The sequence below is a fragment of the Trachypithecus francoisi genome, unplaced genomic scaffold (assembly GCF_009764315.1).
Source record: "Trachypithecus francoisi isolate TF-2019V2 unplaced genomic scaffold, Tfra_2.0 Lachesis_group7, whole genome shotgun sequence".
NCBI classification, from domain to species: domain Eukaryota; kingdom Metazoa; phylum Chordata; class Mammalia; order Primates; family Cercopithecidae; genus Trachypithecus; species Trachypithecus francoisi.
Window position 1 is genome coordinate 55256548 of NW_022681472.1, and position 19678 is coordinate 55276225.

General features: G+C 35.9%; 1 protein-coding gene across 10 annotated transcripts in view; it reads left to right on the forward strand.

The window, feature by feature from the left end:
• Positions 1 to 19678, forward strand: part of VPS13B (vacuolar protein sorting 13 homolog B) — an 869883-nt gene that overhangs the window by 355419 nt on the left and 494786 nt on the right. For 9 of the 10 annotated variants that reach the window (XR_004435186.1, XM_033202375.1, XM_033202376.1 and 6 more), the window contains exon 21: positions 6295 to 6442. Coding sequence is in view for 9 of the 10 variants with exons in the window: in XM_033202375.1 (XP_033058266.1) it covers positions 6295 to 6442 (148 nt within the window). In the remaining variant the exon portion in view is untranslated. The remainder of the gene's footprint in view (positions 1 to 6294; positions 6443 to 19678) is intronic. The other variant, XM_033202378.1, reaches the window with a different exon arrangement.

The window sequence follows — 19678 nt, forward strand, 5'->3', positions numbered from 1 at the left end:
ATAGGTGAGAATATCCCTCCCTCTGAGAGTATGTAGTATATTTGAGAATCTTAAGGGATATAGTAATGCCATTTTTAGTAATTACTATGTATATGTATGTCCAGGATTATGCAAAAACAAAAAAGAGGAATAGTTCTCACAAGCAGGGTAGTGTGTGAAAAGGAGGAATTAACAACTAAGCTGAGTATCTAGGAGTGAGCCAGACAGAGAAGGTGGTTTTAGACTGAACTGTTTGAGCAAAGGCAAAGAAGATGCAAAAGCATGGCAAGAAAGAGACTTCAGTGGTTCCAGAATGGAGTGAAGTGTTCTTGTAGAGACTGGGAGAAATTGGAAACCAATTTCTGAAAAAAAAATTTGTAGTCCTAGGTATTTGACACTTCATTTTGAAGGGTAAAGAGGAGCTATAGGAAACTGGTATTAACAGAGCTGGATTTTAGAAAGTTTACTCTAGCAGAATGTAGAGAATGAGTGCTACAGAAGTTAGATTAATGGCAGTAACCAGTTTGGAAAAATTTTCTTTGTAAATTCTTGATGGGTTATTCTCTAAGTAATACAGTTATTTCCAGTGTACCATAGATATCCCTGTAGGTCAAGTAGAGTGTTCTAGCAGCTTAAATAAATTAGACATTCATTTAATTGATACCAAGCATATTCAAATATTTTGAATTTTAACTTTTTAAAAAATTATAACTTTTGAAATAGATATACAATCACGTGCCCCTTAATGATGGGGATACATTCTGAGAAATGCATCATTAGGCAATTTTGTTGTTGTGCAAACATCATAGAGTGTACTTACACAAACCTAGATGGTATGGCCTGCTAGACATTTGGGCTATAACCCATCTCTGGTATAGCCTATTGCTCCTAGGGTACAAACCTATACAGAGTATTACTGTACTGAATACCTTAGACAGTTGTAACACAGTGTAAGTATTTGTATGTCTAAACATAGAAAAGGTATAGTGAAAATATGGTGTTATAATCTTATGGAACCACCATCATGTATGCAATCCATTGTTGACTGAAACATTGTTATGTGGCACATAATTATATGTATATTTTTCTAATTCAGAAACAATGCCCTATTTAGAAGCTAAACTACTTGCAATACCAATACTTTGGGAGGCAAGGTGGGAGAATTGTTTGAGCCCAGGAGTTCAAGACCAGCCCGGGGAACATAGCAAGACTCTGTTTTTACAGAAAATAAAAATTAGGTCTGCATGGTGGTGCAGGCCTGTAGTCCCAGCTACACTGGAGGCTAAAGCAGGAGGATAATTTGTACCTGGGAGGTGGAGGCTGCAGTGAACAATGATCACACCAGTGTACTCTAGCCTGGGCAAAAGGGTGAGACCCCATCTCTAAACATAATAAAAATAAAAGGTAAACTAACAAATACCATAATCCCACTCATTCAGAGTTACAAATAATGTTGGAGTATATGTCTCCATAGCTAAATCTTTGCATTCATCTTTATTCACTTAGAATATATTTTTACAAGTGTAATTAGTAGCACTAGGCAAGTATTTTGCATTTTAGAAACATATTTTAAGACTTTTGTTATATCACCAAATTGCTTCCAAAATTGGTATACAGTTTGCATTTTCTTTTTCCTTTTTCTTTCTTTCTTTTTTTTTTTCACACAGGGTCTTGCTCTGTTGCCCAGGCTGAAGTGCAGTGCTGTGATCACAGGTCACTGAAGCCTTGACTTTGTGGGTTCAAGTGATCCTCTTTTCTAAGCTTCCTGAGTAGTGGGGACCACAGACACACACCACCATGCCTGGCTAATTAAAAAAATATATATATTTTTTGTAGAGGTGGTGTCTCACTATATTGCCCCGGCTGGTCTAAAACTCCTAGGCTCAAGTGGTCTACCCACCTAAGCCTCCCAGAGTGCTGAGATTACAGGCATGAGCCCCATATCCAGCCCAGTTTACATTTTCAACAGCAATTGATAGCATTATTATTTTACTACAGTTTGGCGTACTTAAAAATATACTTTAAAAATGTCCTTATTCTACTATTTTCCTCTTGAATGTTCCCCCCGCCCCACCCCACCATGGAAAACTGAGAGAATTGCATAGTAGAGCCATATGTTTCCATACCCAGGTTCAATAATTATCAAGTCATGACCACTCATCTTTACTCTTAAAATCTGTTAGGTGAAAAAAAATGCCAATATACAGTATTGGTGAAAATGTAGAGAATAATTACTGTTGTTGTGAGTGAAAACTTGATAAATTTGTGAGTATCTAATAAAATTGAAAATTAGTGAACTTATAACCCCAAATTTGTACTTCTTGATGTAGGTACGCTCTTAGAGTGAAATTCATGTAACTAAGGAATACTGTGTAAGACTGCTGTTGCATATTCATTACAATAATGTGAAAATTTGAAAACCTAAATGAAAATTTGTAAGAAGGTTGGTGAAGTATGAAATATTCACATGATATAACATTTATTAAAAATTATACAATAGACCTTAGTATGGACATCTCAAATTATATTTGATGCAAAAGCAATTTCCCCAGGATGTATGCAATATGAGAGCACTTTTGTATATTTTTCTAAAACTGCCCTTAATGTGTATGTGTATGTGTGTCTGTAAGTGAATACAGGTATAAAAATTAAGTTGAAGGATTTGTACTAACATCATAATAATGGTTGACTCTGGGAGGAAAGGACAGTAGGTTGGCAGTCAAAGGGGATTTTAGTTTTATCTAGAATACTTCTTTTAAAAAAACAAATATGATAAACTGTTAATAGCCATTAATTATTGGTTATAATAGGTATGTTGTATTCTTTGTAACCTTCTAGTATTTTTTTAATTTGTTAAATTAATAATTAGTGAAAGATGGTTACCTTTTATATGATGCAGCTATGAAAAGCTTTAGGTATTTTGGGATTATGGGATAGTTTTGAGTTAAAGATAGAACAGCTCTGAGACTAGAGTGCAACTGAAATTTTAGGAGAGCTACAGTACCAGAAGGAAAAAGAATATAAGCAGGGTAATAGGAGGTTGTTAAAAATAAATACTGCTTATTTTGATGTTTTTGACCAAGGTAGCCATATTTCTAGAATAGTAGAGGACATCACTGGTCTTACTCCTTATTTGGTATCACTTAATGCCTGACATGCAGCATCTTTGTTAGCAGTCATTCAACAAATAAAAGTATTTTGTATACAGCTGTGTACAGGGCATACAAGAGCCTTACTCTTGTGTCAGAAAGTGGTTTTGTTTGGCCTTCTAATTCTTGCCTGTGTGAAAATACACTCAGAGTTGTCTGGGCGCAGTGGCTCACAGCTGTAATCCCAGCACTTTGGGAAGCCGAGGCGGGTGGATCATGAGGTCAGGAGTTCAAGATCAGCCTGGCCAAGATGGTGAAATCCTATCCCTAATAAAAATACAAAAATTAGCTGGGCACGGTGGCAGGCGCCTGTAATCCCAGCTACTCAGGAGGCTGAGGCAGGAGAATCGCTTGAACCCGGAGGGCAGAGGTTGCAGTGAACCAAGATTGCACCACTGCACTCCAGCCTGGGCGACAGAGTGAGACTCTGTCTCAAAAAGAAAGAAAAAATACACCCAGAGTTTTAGCTACCCAAAGGTATTTTTTGTTTGTTGTTTAGTATTGCCAGTACCATGAACTGGATCTATAAAATTTTACATGGATTTTTAACTTTGTGCTTTCATTAGTTGCATCTTTCGGCTACTGTGCTTGAATTTACACTGTATAGCACATAAATTTTCTCTAGTTACTTATTCTATAGTTGACCCTAGAAACAAACAACATGAGGGCTAGGGGACACCAACTCCCTGCTTGGTCAAAAACTCATGTATACCTTTTGAGTTCCCCCAAACTTAACTAATAGCCTACTGTTGATCAGAGGCCTTAACGATAACATAAATAGTTAATTAACATATTTTATATATTATATGCGTTATATGTGGTATTCTTACAATAAAGTAAACTAGAGAAAAGAAAATGTTATTAAGAAAACCATGGCCGGGCACGGTGGCTCAAGCCTGTAATCCCAGCACTTTGGGAGGCCGAGACGGGCGGATCACGAGATCAGGAGATGGAGACCATCCTGGCTAACACGGTGAAACCCCGTCTCTACTAAAAACTACAAAAAACTAGCCAGGCGAGGTGACGGCTCCTGTAGTCCCAGCTACTCGGGAGGCTGAGGCAGGAGAATGGCGTGAACCCGGGAGGCGGAGCTTGCAGTGAGCTGAGATCCGGCCACAGCACTCCAGCCTGGGTGACAGAGCGAGACTCCGTCTCAAAAAAACAAAAACAAAAACAACAACAACAACAAAAGAAAACCATAAGGAAGACAAAATACTATATAGGACTAAAGTAGATCATTCCTGAAGGTCTTCATGTTGAATAGTAGGCTGAGGAGGAGGAAGAGGAGGGGTTCGTCTTGTCCCAGAAGTGGCAGAGGTGGAAAAAAATCCACTTGTAAGTGAACTTATGTGGTTCAAACTTATTCAAGGGCCAGCTGTATATTAATTTTAATCCTGAACTTGGTTATAACTTTTTAGAGTTTGGATTGTATTCCAGGAATATAAATGGGCAGAAATTCAAGGGATTATGGAGTCACTAAATATTAGAGTATAAAGAACTTTTCCAGTAACCATCTCCACCCCCTCTTATTTTTTAGATATGGAAATTTAAATGCATCAAGACTTAACAATATGTGGAGCGTTTCTCATCTAGATCTTAAAAATGATTTCCAATTTAGATTTGTGTATTATCAGTTTGACTAAATACCAAATATAAAAGTAGGTACTCTATGTTATGATGCTTCCGATAATTTATTTAATCTTTTCCTTTTCTCATTTTCAATTTTTTTTTTTTTTTTTTTGAGACGGAGTCTCACTTTTGTCACCCAGGCTGTAGTGCAGTGGCATGGTCTCAGCTCACTGCAAGCTCTGCCTCCCGGGTTCACGCCATTCTCCTGCCTCAGCCTCCCGAGTAGCTGATACTACAGGCGCCTGCCACCACGCCCGGCTAATTTTTTGTATTTTTAGTAGAGATGGGATTTCACCGTGTTGACCAGGATGGTCTCGATCTCCTGACCTCATGATCCACCCGCCTTGGCCTCCCAAATGCTGGGATTACAGGCGTGAGTCACCGCGCCTGGCCTCTAATTTCTTTTCCTTTTTTTTTTTTTACTCAGTGTGACTAGCAACTTGTAAAATAATATGCCCTTTTCCATGTTTCAGAACATAATTTATTTTATTACATAGTTATATAATAAACAAGTTTTCATTGAAATACTTTTTCATAATGTAAATTATATTGAGTATTTTAAGTTGGGTGAGGCTTAAGGTTGGATCTATAAAACTTTGGTTGTGGTATTGAAGATAACCTTAGACTACACTGCAGCCTGACCAACCACTGCCAGATTTACCATCTGATACAACTGTGTTACAGTTATCATCTGTTGTTTCCCAAGCTATAATTTCCTTCTCAAACTGTGGCTAAAACCCAACATTTGATGATTGTTTTCCACCCACTTCAACATTGATCTTTGATCCTATGGCAAACTTAAAAGTGCCTTTTTTTTTTGCCAATAATATGACAGAATTGTATTGGGCATCATCAGCAGTAACATCAGACTTTATTTCAGTGAATAAAGATGAAACAGCTGCTTTACTGTCCAGCTCAGCCCGCATGCATTCAACAGAGGATCATAATATTTTCCAGCTTTCTCTAAGTAGATATTTTTCTGTGCTTTCTGAATATGCTATGGATATCTTTTGTCAGACAAAATATAGAGATTTTCAGTATTCTTCAAAAAAGTTGGAGTATCCATATTAACATGTATACAATCAGTCTGTAAAAGTATGTTTCTGAAAATGCCATTTTATAAGGATAACTTTATAAGGGTACTTTTCCATTTTTTTGAGAACATAATTTTCAAAGTGAATTTAAATTTTATCTTGCTCTTTCTATATTATTTTAATACTTCCTACTAAAACTTAAATTTTCTGGGTACTTACAGGCTCTTTGGTTTTCACTCAGAATTTTAATTTAAAATTTAAATGGATAAGCATTGCTCTGTGTGTGTGTGTGCGTGTGTGTCTGTGTGTGTGTGAGAGAGAGAGAGAGAAAAGGCGGGGTGCGGGGACAGATGAAGGAGGGAGAGATTGATTAATTTAAAATAATGAAGTCTCAGCCCCAACTTGTGAAGGACTGTCCTCAGTATTGCCATGTTTAACCTTTACTGCTTAAGAAATAGTTAAAAACTAAAAACTAAAAAGTTTTTCATTTTGGCTCTTTCCAGCAGCCTGTGGTAGCTATTCCTCTTGTTATGCCAGTTTGTAGAAGGAAAGAGGATGAGGTGTCTATTGGAAGTGCACCCTTGGCAAAGCAGCAATCATATCAGGCCTCTGAATATGCCAGCAGCCCTATAAAAACAAAAACGGTAACAGGTATGTGTCAAGTACTGTAAAGGGACTATGATTTTACTCCACTTCTAAGCTAGCAAGTCAGCATCCACAATTTCATTGATGCTGGCCAAAGACATGAGACTCCTCGGCTGGAGGCAAAGAACTTTATTATCCACAACATTAGCAATAATCACAGTAGTAGCATTTTCTTGTGTTAGTGCCCTGAGCCCAGTTTCCATAAGGTGGCATGAAGGGGGCCAGGAATTCTGAATTTAGGGAACCTGAACCTTTTATAATGGATAGAAAGCATGCCTGCCCTTTTCTCCAGAGGGAGGCGCTGTGTCTCCTTTGCCAGGGTGTAAGCACACTTGCCCTTTGCTCAGAAGCAGGATCATATTTCTGTCTTATGAGGCTGTTCGCTATACAAATATCCTTAAAAACACAGTAGGGAACAAAGACAATCTCTACCTCTACTTAAGAGATGGAGAATTGCATCTCAATAGTATGTTCCTTCAAGTGAATTCTTGAAAACCACAGTACACCTTAATCATCTTTCTTCCCCTTTCTCTCATATTCTCTGCTAGATCTTCTATGCAAATATAAAGTATATGATCACAGATTTTGAAATGCATCTGTATATGCATGGAAAAGTTTATATGTAAACTCATACCAATCACATATCAATTCATAAATGATACCAGTTGATCTGATAATTATTTTACCTTCTTTATTATACTTTATGTTTTTATAAGAAATTAATTTGTAATGAGGGAAAATAAATAACAAAAGCTAAAAACGTAATTTCTCATCATTATTTATAAAATATGAAAACATAAACAACACATTGTTTTTTATTTTAAATTTTAAATATGAACTATGGTTCTTTTCTTTAGAATTAAGGATAATTGCATTTTATGTCTTTGGTGTTCCCCCATCTTTAGAACCATCAGGTATCCTATAGGTATTTTTCTTATAGATAAGGACATTATTATTTCACCAAATGTATATTCTCACTCAAGCTTGCATAAAAATTAATAAGCATCCAACTAATGCTTGTGACTGCTCACAGTCACCAAAGGTAAAAGGCCTTGAGTTGAGTATAACATTTATTGTTTATGAATTCTATTCTCTGGTGAACTTGGCGGTGGTACTCTCTCTTTTCTTGATAATACTCTTTGCTAAACATTTTCTTTACTTAGAATTATGTTTTAACACTTTGTTTTATTTTTAATTAAAGGATACAGTCTTCTTTTTTAGATTAAAAATATATTTTATGATTTCTTAGAGTATGTACATACATTTAAATGTAGTTATCAATCACTGTTTTAATTATTATTTATATTGCATCATAAATTGTAATGAGTTTGTTAAGGTATTCATAGTCTTTTGCACATCTGCCTACCTTTTTTGGTTGTTGGTTTTTGTTTGTTTTTTTAACTATCTTAGCCATTTTCAGTAGCATTAGGTATAAATCAGTAGCATTAGGTATAATCATATTGTTGTAAAATACACAATTTATTTTTTAACTACGTTACAGTGGAGAAATGTTAATTTTATTTCTGAGTTCTTATTAAAATTATTTTTTAAATTTATATCATCACAACCTATGGTCCAATGTTGATTTTAAGTTCATCCCCAACAAGTTATATGGTGATTTTGACACATGAATACCAAGACCTGCTGATACTGCACTGGGTTTGATTTTGCTTTTTAATTATTCAGTTAGAAGCAGACCTTTTCCTCTTCCAAATTCAGCCAGTGTTAAGTGGCTGGCTGCAGGGGGACATGTGCTTGATGGCTGGGGATGTGTTAACAACAGAATGCCACTATTTCAATGATATAGTCACATAGGGTGGACTAAGCCAGAAGAAAAACTTGCTGCTCCACATGAAGATAATCGGTTTTCACAAAATTCTAAATAATCTTCCAGAGAATCTGTATATTCTTCAAAACAACGAAACCCCTAAAAACTATGACATTTGTTTACCCTAGGTTTTGAAATGTTATAAACCTTAATTTGGAATTATTGATGAAAATTTCTGGAATGGAGATGAAAACTTAAAAAGCAGAATACTCCATAAATCATACTTAAAAGATATAACCCATTTTATCTTACATGTTTATATATTACTTATCATGTCAATGTAATAAGTACAGAGTTAAAATAATAGAAGCCTTTTAAATTTAAGATACCTTGACTATTGCTAAGATAATAATAAATGAAGACATGTGATAATGTTGTAGATTTGGTAGATAATGCTATAAATTCAAAGTATAGAACTTTAGCTTCTGGCCATGATAGACTAACAGGGTTTAGATTTATATTCCTGCTGTAAACAACTAACAAACAGGATAAACTATATGGGGAAAATTCCTTAGTTTCTGGACATTGGACAACAGGCAGTGCAGGAGTGTGATTCCTCATAGAACGGAAACAAAGGTGAGCCCTGGGATTTCCCTAGCTTTCTGCCTCAAGGCACGTTTCAGAATACAGAGTAGAATAGGATATCTTAAACTGAGCTCAGTGGTCTTTCTGAGTTGTAGAGACAGGAACTGAAGTTTGGGGAGGCAGAAATGACTAGAAATTATGGAATAAAATTCCAGAGATGGAGAAAGTTATGCAGAAAAAGAGCCCCTGGGGCGATGAGACCTCACAGGGTTTGGCAAAGAATAACCTTGGAGCTGTGATCTTAATGATTCCCACCCTTACACAGGGCAGAAGGCATTGAAGTTCCTACTGTCCGTAGTATACAATTCTCATTGGTTATTTAGGACATTCAGTAGAGACCAGAAGGGCTAGGCCTTAGCTATGGGGCTAAACTATTTATAAAGACTACCTTAGACTCACCTTAAACAAACTTGTAAATCAGCCTCTGAAGGAAACAAAATAGCAAGTAACTGTTACTATTAAAAGGAATACAATACTGTTGTAGCCCAACATCATTAAAAGGAATACAATAAGATGGAGACATACAACAACTTAAATATAACAGTGCCAAACATTCAATAAAAAAATTACTAGAGGTGCAAAGGAGTGAGCACTACCAACAGGAGAGAAACTAGCCAATAGAAATAGGCTGAGAAATGACACAGATGATAGAATTAGCAGGTATATTAAATACCTATATGTTAAAACAGGTATCATAACTATGTCCAGATATTTACAAGAAGTTGGATACATTGAGGAGAGAAATGGAAAATATATAAAAGAACCAAACTCAATTCTAGAGATGAAAAAGAAAATATCTGAAATAAAAATTTAGTGGAATTAGATGTAGAGTAGTAGATATTGCAAGAAAAAGAGATTAATTAACTTGAAGACATAGTGATGGAAACATGCCAAAATGAAGCACAAAGAGAATAAAGGAAAATAAATGTACAGAGCCTTATTGAACCATGGGATGATAATTAATTATGGTTGTGAGGGTAGGGCTCATTGAGAGTTCACATTTGACCAGATACTTGAAACAGGCGAGGAAGTGAGCCATATGGATATCTGTGGATAAATGACTTGGAATTATATATGTATCTATATCTATATCTATAGGAATAAATGATATACTGTAACCCTTTCATTTTATAAGTAAGACTATTAAGTCACAAAGAGGTCAAGAAACTTATCCAAGGTTAAAAAGATATTTAATGAGACTTTTTAAAAATTGAAATTGCCAGAGTATAGGCACTTTGTGATTATTTCCTTCTTTCACTCTGAATATTTCCTTCTTTCTTTCTTTCATGGCATAGGCAGTCCTGCAAATCAGGTCTATGCAAATGTTGTCATCTACTATTTCATCTCTAATACCTAATATATAGCCAGCCAACTTCAGTGCCATTTTTATTTTTTTGCTAAGGAATTACTCTAAATTTGCAGCCCTGTCCCGTAGCACTAAGATAGTGAAAGATTTTGCATCAGAGTTACCAAGATGGATACTACTGGGAAACACCTTTTATGATCGTGTTTCATAATGGCATTGATAGTTCCACCTTTCTTTATTTGAGTGCCACTCACTGGTGCACAGTTAAGTTCCTGGATGAGACTCAAAAGTGAAACACTACTGTTGGTATATATTTTTTGGCCTTGATATATCCTTAAATATATTCCAGAATGCTGAGGCTTCTACCAAAATAAAAAAATATATATGATCCTTCAGATGTTTCAATTTTTATCAGGCATATGGAAAATCTATCTCTTATGCCTAGGTCTTCAAGAGAAGTAAATATGAAAAATCTTGAAATCTTAAAAAGTAATGTTGTTTATATTACAGATAATAAAAGGCTTTAGATTATTGTTATTTGTTTTTAAAGAACCTGTCTTTGGAGTATGATCTTTGGTTATTGAGTAGAATATTTCTTCTTTATTTATTTATTTATTTATTTTTTGAGACAGAGTCTTGCTCTGTCGCCCAGGCTGGAGTGCAGTGGCGTGATCTCGGCTCACTGCAACCTCCACCTCCCAGGTTCAAACGATTCTCCTGCCACAGCCTCTTGAGTAGCTGGGGCTATAGGCACGTGCCACCACGCCCAGCTAATTATTGTATTTTTAGTAGAGACGGGGTTTCACCATGTTGGCCAGGATGGTCTCGATCTCTTGACCTCATGATCTGCCTGCCTCAGCCTTCCAAAGTGCTGGGATTACAGGCATGAGCCACTGCGCCTGGCCCGAGTAGAATATTTCTAATTATATTTTTTTGCTGACCTCATTTCAAGATGTAATATTTTAAATTTATGCCAAAGTTTAATAATACAGTTATCTTGTTTAGGCTTAAGTTTGGCTGAAAATATCAGACTACTCTAAATAACGGTGCTTTAAACAAGATCCAATTTTGTCTCTCATTAGAAAGTTTAAGCAGGCACCCTAAAGCTATTATGATCTTTCCATATCAGGAAGCTTTTTATTCTACTTTGAGTGACCTTCATTGCCAGGCTTGCCTCATGGTTCATGATGGTGGCTTCAGCAGTTAATCAAGTCTGCATTTCAGTGAGCAGAAATGAGTACAGTGAAAGAAAAAGGTATTTTCTACGTCATTAAGCACTACCTAGAAGTTGCACACCCCATTTTGTTTATATACTCTTGGCTAGAAGCTAGTTACATGGTCCTATCTAGCTGCATAAGAGGTCTTGAAAATGTAGTATGTATTATTTTTTTCTTTTTACAGTAAATATCTATTTATTGACATAGAAAAATGTCTGACAGAAAGTAGATCAAAATATTAATAGCACTTATTAATTAGTAGGATAGGATTATTTGTTTTTCTTTATATCTGTTTTTCTTATTATTTAAGTTCTAGGGTATGTGTGCATAATATGCAGGTTTGTTACATATGTATACTTGAGCCATGTTGGTGTGCTGCACCCATCAACTCGTCAGCACCCATCAATTCGTCATTTATATCAGGTATAACTCCCAGTGCTATCCCTCCCCCCTCCCCCCTCCCCATGATAGGCCCTGGTGTGTGATGTTCCCCTTCCCGAGTCCAAGTGATCTCATTGTTCAGTTCCCACCTATGAGTGAGAACATGCGGTGTTTGGTTTTCTGTTCTTGTGATGGTTTGCTAAGAATGATGGTTTCCAGCTGTATCCATGTCCCTATAAAGGACACAAACTCATCCTTTTTTATAGCTGCATAGTATTCCATGGTGTATATGTGCCACATTTTCTTAATCCAGTCTGTCACAGATGGACATTTGGGTTGATTCCAAGTCTTTGCTATTGTGAATAGTGCCACAATAAACATCCGTGTGCATGTGTCTTTATAGCAGCATGATTTATAATCCTTTGGGTATATACCCAGTAGTGGGATGGCTGGGTCATATGGTACATCTAGTTCTAGATCCTTGAGGAATCACCATACTGTTTTCCATAATGGTTGAACTAGTTTACAATCCCACCAACAGTGTAAAAGTGTTCCTATTTCTCCACATCCTCTCCAGCACCTGTTGTTTCCTGACTTTTGAATGATTGCCATTCTAACTGGTGTGAGATGGTATCTCATTGTGGTTTTGATTTGCATTTCTCTGATGGCCAGTGATGATGAGCATTTTTTCATGTGTCTGTTGGCTGTATGAATGTCTTCTTTTGAGAAATGTCTGTTCATATTCTTTGCCCACTTTTTGATGGGGTTGTTTGTTTTTTGTTTGAGTTCTTTGTAGATTCTGGATATTAGCCCTTTGTCAGATGAGTAGATTGCAGAAATGTCCTCCCATTCTGTAGGTTGCCTGTTCACTCTGATGGTAGTTTCTTTTGCTGTGCAGAAGCTCTTTAGTTTAATTAGATCCCATTTGTCAATTTTGGCTTTTGCTGCCTTTATGTATTCTTTAAGGCCATGTACCTGGCTACAACTTGTGTGTTCTAACTAAGAAAGAAAAGGAGAGTGGATAGTAGAGATTATTTAGCTGCTTCTACCATAGTAACTTAAAATGGAAAATCAAAAGCTGAATTTTGGAAAAAAATAGAGAATAAAAATATTTTCCTTTTAGTATGCATATCACAAGGCAAAGCTGGTTAAAAAAATGTTTTTAGTGTTGCTTAGATATTTCACAGTAAGAGATATAGACTTGGGAGTCATCAACATATGGATCTTAGTGGAAGCCACAGAGTGGTTGAGATTTCTCAGGAGACCCTACAGAGCAGAATGAGAAGAGAGTGCAAAATTACATTCAAAGGAACTTTTTAATGGAAGAGTAAGGAGAAGGAGCCAATGGAGAGAGTTCAGAAGCATCACTATATGAGAAGTAGGCAACAAAGCTACATGTATATGTGAGACACAATTCCAAAGAGTTTCAAGAAGAAGGTGGATGTGCATGATATGCTGTAGAGTCATCAACAACAATGAGGCTGACAAACAGGCTGTTAGTCTGTGGCCAGTTGGCCAGAGGACTTTTAGTTGTTAAGGAACGGATGTGAATTGAAGGAGGGAAAACCTATGTACACCAGTCATTCAAGAAATTTGACTATATAGTCACTTGGGGTATATATATAGCAATAGAGATGTAAAGAGACAAGGAGACAAAATTGGAGATACCACAAAGACTAAGGATAATTTATACAGTGAGATCACAGGTGAGCAAGCTCTAAAATCCTGCACAAATGTGAGACTTAACCATTCAGGAAAAATCATTTCTTCTTTAGGTCAGAGATAAGAAGATAATACTATGTATCATTATAGATTAATTTAGTTATTTTTCTTTCCACAAACAAGTACTTATGTGGGACAAGTTTTTTTTTTTTTTTTTTTTTTTTTTTCACTTTTAGAGAATCTAAGAGATCAAAAAGTGTATAATTTTCTCAAGACAAGCCTCCTATTTTTCTCATACAGGGAACCAGTTTTTCAGGTTAACTTTGGAATGCCCTGGCTGAGAAGAGGGGTTCATTCAGGTGGTTAGAGGGCCCTAAAATTTTATTTTTTCTTTACAAATGTCATTTGAAAATATTAAAGCATGAAGGTAGACATTATTGTATAATATAAAATTGATTTTATCAGGGATAAAAGATTATCTTAAAAAATTTTACTATTTTAGAACAGAAAAACGTTGCAAATAAAATAAAGTATATCTAATGAAGTACATCTAAAGTAAAATAACTTGAAAATGTAATTCAGAAAGTCATCAGAGAATTTAATGAAAATATATGTTTACTGAGTTGTTTTGTACATTGTAAGAAAAATTATTTTTATTTCTAAATCTAAATTCAAGGGAAAAAGTATTAGCAGTCTGCAGAGCTTAAAATGATCCACAAAGTTCAAATTATTTTATAAGTTGTTTTTGCACTATTCTAGGCAATCAGCATAATTTATAATTAGACAATATTTCTAAGATTAATTTTCTAAAGGACTTCAACAGATGCTGGATGATTATTTGATATGTTACCCATACTGTAGATGATTGTAGCCATATACTTCATCTCCTTAACTCTTTGATTTTTTGAATATTTCATGTTTTATGAAGGTAGTAGTTTATGAAGGTGATAAATATGAAGTGTCTCTGATGATAGCTGTCACTTTCATAAACATGAAGCATCCCTCAGTCATCTGATGGCAATCTTATAGCCATATCTATCAAATATATTACTAAGTTGACATTTACCACATATTTGAATTTCTCGCATTGCTAGTGTTCATGTGAAAACTCCTGAAATGAATCATTAGCTCGTAAGGAGATGTAATTACACTTTATTTAGTATGTCTCCATGTGTGCCCTGCAGAGTATTTTATCATTGGTATTTGATGATTAATTCCAACAAAGTGTTCAGTTTGTTAAGCAGACTGGGTTTATTTATTTTTATTTTTAAATGCACTGTACTTTATTTAATATACATATAATGTCCTATCTTGTTGGGTCCTTTTCTTGAGAGACTAGCAATTATTCCATATTTAATTTTTTTTTTAAATTCTTGGTCCTTACCTCTTTGGCTCACTTTTTATTTCTCTATGATTATAAAGCAGATTTATTTGTGTATGGTTTCTTCTAATGTGTTCAAGTTTTGCTTTCTATTTTTACTTTGAAGGTAGAGCATAGACTTCATTAAATTTTCTCAGAAGAGAAAGCTTTGGAAGGTAAATTAATGTTGAAAAATTACTTGTACTTCCGTACCCTATTGGAGTTATTTGACTTCCATTACTGTTAGCACTACCTCACTCCCTTCCCTTTTGAATATGCTGGCCCAAACCTGGAACAAAACAACGAAAAGAGGGAGGGGAAATAAGAACCCCCACCTCCACCCCAAAACATGGTTTCTTGGTTTCCTTCGGCACAACCGAGGCAGACTAACGTTTCTTTAAAAGCATTACTGAATACTAAGAAGGAATAAATTAGAACAAATACAGAAAATATAAACTATTTAAAAATAGTTAACCTTAAAATTGTAGTCTTCAATTGTTTTTCTTAGTGCACTCCTATCGGTAATTTTTTGAGCAAGCATCCATAGTAGTTATTGATTTATATGTTAAATATATGTATCACTATTTAATGTAATAAAGCATGTAAGATTATTTTAATTTTAATATTTAAATTACACTATTCAGATAGAATTTTAATACATCAGTAATGTTTCAGTGGGTGTAATATTGCATGGTATTACTTTTTTTTTTTTTTTGAGGCAGAGTCTCGCTCTGTCACCCAGGCTGGAGTGCAGTGCTCAATCTCAGCTCACTGCAACCTCCGCCTTCTGGGTTCAAGCAATCCTCCTGCCTCAGCCTCCCAAGTATCAGGGATTACAGGTGCCCACCACCACACCTGGCTAATCTTTGTGTTTTTTAGTAGAGACAAGGTTTCACCATGTTGGCCAGACTGGTCTCGAACTCCTGACTTCAAGTGATCCGTCCGTCTCGGCCTCCCAAAGTGCTGGTATTACAGGTGTGAGCCATTGCACCCAGCCTGCATGGTATTACTTTTTAAATATTTGTTTAATACTTTGTTATGATAGCAACTTGTAAGTTTAATTTTTAATTAAGTGTATTCCAAATGTTGGTTTTAATGACTGACATAATTGGAAAGCTGCCTCACTGAGATACATCATATTGAAGAGATTGAAGAGATGAAAAGGTCATCATTGACTGTACTCAAGATACTTATTTTTCAGTCCCATCTATTTTGCAAAGGTTTGCTGACATAAGGCTAGTAAATTTTCATCTTCCTTATATAATGAGTTATTTCAATTTAATGGGATATTGCCTTTTTTATTCAAATAAATTAGTTTTGTTTTTAATCCATATTTTTGAGTGTGTTTTACAGGAATATTTTTAAAGTGTGTATACAGATTATGAGTATTAATTCAGTTAAAATAAGTAATAAAATTCTAAAACCTGATTAACTATGCATGGTAAATTGTAATATGCCACAATTAACTGAAAACAAGTGAAGGATTGAAGGATCCTTGGCAATTCTTTCTTGTTGTTGAGTGTTCCTGTTCCTTTGTATACTTAACATAGTGTTATCTGTGGCCTTCTGACATGAGGAAGGACTCCAATGATAGTCTACTGTATTAAATATTAATAAACTATGGCTGGGCACAGTGGCTCACACCTGTAATCCCAGCACTTTGGGAGGCCAAGGTGGGCGGATCACTTGAGGTCAGAAGTTTGAGACCAGCCTGGCCAACATGGCCCATCTCTACTAAAAACACAAAAATTAGCTCGGTGTGGTGACACATGCCTGCAGTCTCAGCTACTCGGGAGGCTGAGGCAGGAGAATTGCTTGAACCCAGGAGGTGGAGGTTGCAGTGAGCCGATATCATGCTATTGCACTCCAGCCTGGGCTACAGAGCGAGACTCCAGCTCTAAATAAATAAATAACTGAATAAATAAATAAGTAACTATATGTGTTTCTCATTTTTAGATGAAAGTAAATATAAGTAGATATTCTCATGCTGGCCAGGCTAGTCTCAAACTCCTGGACTTAGGCCAGGAGCACCCTATGGGTGTTCTTGTAGCTTTGTGCACCACATTTTTTGGAGAACACTCTCGTGTTGGAATGTTATTATCTGAAAGTTTAGCATTACCTAGAGAAAGCCTCTCATGTAAGGTTCAGATATGATTATCCTGTGGAGTAGATTCACTGTGCAGTGGTTACCAACTTGTCCAGTAAGACAGAACACACTCATATGCAGTGAGTTACATTAACCAGATTTATGACTGTACTCACAGATAGGTATCAAGGGACAATAGAAGCCTAGGATTCAGTGTGATTTGGTTCCCCCAGACTCCGGAAAGCTGCTCAGGTTAAATGGTGTCTCATCTGTGCATGCCGCACTACATCTGAAGGTCCCTGGAAGACATCTCTCTTTGGGTTTTATATTCCATGGTGATACAACTTGCTGGCTAAAGCATTACAGTGTACTGTTTCTAGTCGGGACTGGAACAGAACTTGAGCTGTTTTGGTCAGTCCCTTCCTATCTTAAGATGTTGCGTTATACAATTATTCTTAAGAACTACAAGTGAAAAAAGGAAGAGAACTGGGTAGTCCAAGGCCACCAGAGCACTGTCCTGCAGTTCCTAAGGAGCCAATTTAAACTAAGAAAGGTATTGGCTGAGATAGTGAAAGAAATCTTTACTCCTTCTGATCAAGGAGTTAAAAAAAAAAATCAATAGCATCTCCAAATCTGCTGGCTTAGGCAGAGAATCAGTGGGATAATGACCAGTGAATATGCTAATAGAGGTACTGAAAGTCAGGTGAGTTAGGAAGCCAATGAAGTTGAACAGCTCTTAAAGAAGTAAGCCTGAGAAAGGAGGGAAACAAGTCTCATGATATGCTTAAAGCATTTTGGGACCTATGCAGGCTATGTAATGATGTTGCTAGGGCAGGGCACATACAACTACTAACCTACTGCCTGGTTTTCCCCAAACTGATAGGTAATTTCTTTACTAGCAAATAAACATTCCTAAATTAGAAAGGACTCTTCAGTTGTGAGAGACAGAAACTATAGTCAAATGATTTTCAGTTTAAAAACCGGTTGTGGCAGACTATTTATTGAATCCCGTAACCAAAATGGTAAAGGCAAAGATGGATCTTTTCTTTGGAATGACTTAGAACCAGAGATTCCACGTTATCAGCACGCCATCTTTTCGTGTTGGTTTAACTTTCTCTTACTGAACATAGATTTCTTGACATAGTTTTGTACATGGCTGAGGTACCTCTGAACTCACATACTTAATTCCCTATGATCACAGAGAAACAGGTCTTATCCAATGCCTATTGAAAATGTAATTGAAGCACTTTGGGAGGTCAAGGCGGGCAGATCACCTGAGGCCAGGAGTTCGAGATCAGCCTGGCCAACATGGTGAAACCCCGTCTCTACTAAACATACAAAAATTAGCCAGGTGTAGTTGCACATGCCTGTAGTCTCAGCTAATCAGGAGGCTGAGGTGGGAGAATCGCTCAAACCTGGGAGGCAGAGGTTGTAGCGAGCTGAGATTGCGTCATTGCACTCCACCCTGGGTGACAGAGCAAGACTCTGTCTCCAAAAATAAAAAAATTTAAAAAAATAAAAAAATGTAATCGAAGAGGGTTTTGCTTGACTGTCTTAAATCATGTGCCAACATCTTGGACAGTCACTATGATCAGGAAGGTTAGGTACAATGATTGGCCCAGCGGCAGCCCAGGTTGGATCATGTTTTCACACCTGTGTTCTGGGGCATGAGATATAATGCCAGAAAAAATGCAAGAATAGCAGAAACATGGCTCATGAGGATAACTCCAGCTATTCCAGTTTGTACATACTAATTTTTTATTTTGCAATTAGTCACAGCAGGTTTAAAACACATTACTGTTTTGATAGGAAGATGGTAAATTGATTATGAAGGTATTAGCCACATGAACTAGGGAAGAGGGAGAAAAATCTGGAAGGAAAAGACATGAGATGAATAAGACAGATTGCAGACTTTACAACAGGCTTCGTTTTAATTTTTTTAGACATAGAGTTTATTCAACTGAAGGAAAAGAATTACAATATGTTTTTGTTGTGTGCAATTTTGAACAATGCAGTTTTGTTTAGCACAATTTATTCATTTTTAAACTTCATCGATTTCATTATAAAAATTTTTTCCCAAAGAGCCATTAATTTGAATTATCATAATATGTGATTTGAGCTATAATGTCACTTAATTTTAAAGTTCTTTGAGAACATATTGCAGTGTTAATATGTGAATGTTTTTCAAATACAGAGTTCTTTGGAAATAAGTGTAAGTTATTCTAGTTTTTATACAAACTGGCAAGAATTCAGCAAAAATTCAACCAAAATTTTTTTAACAGTCTTTTCACCCCCTCTTAGCAGTCAGAACAAGATTATAGTTTCCAGATGAAATTTTGAATGTCACATAGTGATGACATATATTTTCCTGGTTGGCTCAGCATGAGATGCAATTTTGCATGCCATGTCACGCTGACTTGCAAAATCCAAAAGCCATTATTTCCCAAGGGGCTTTCAAGAGTGATACTATTGAATGTAGTTTTTATTTTGATGAAAAGTCTTATGCATTATTGCAATTCTGTGGCAAGTTTCTTAAAGCTTTGAATATTATTTAACTTTTAGAAATTTTAAAAATAGTACTATGTAAAGGTCACTTTCTCTTCAAGATATTTAAATTTATATTGCCAAATACACTTGCCAAAAATAATGAGTATAAAATGTAAATCAAGAATTAGGAAGGTATAGTAGATAAACCAGTAGCTTAGGGACCAAAACACCTAAGTTTTTATCTTACCCTACCCCATGTTAAGCTAAGATCGCATGGTTTTTTTTCGTTTATAAAATGATGATAAGTATACCCAGCAATACCTCAAGTAA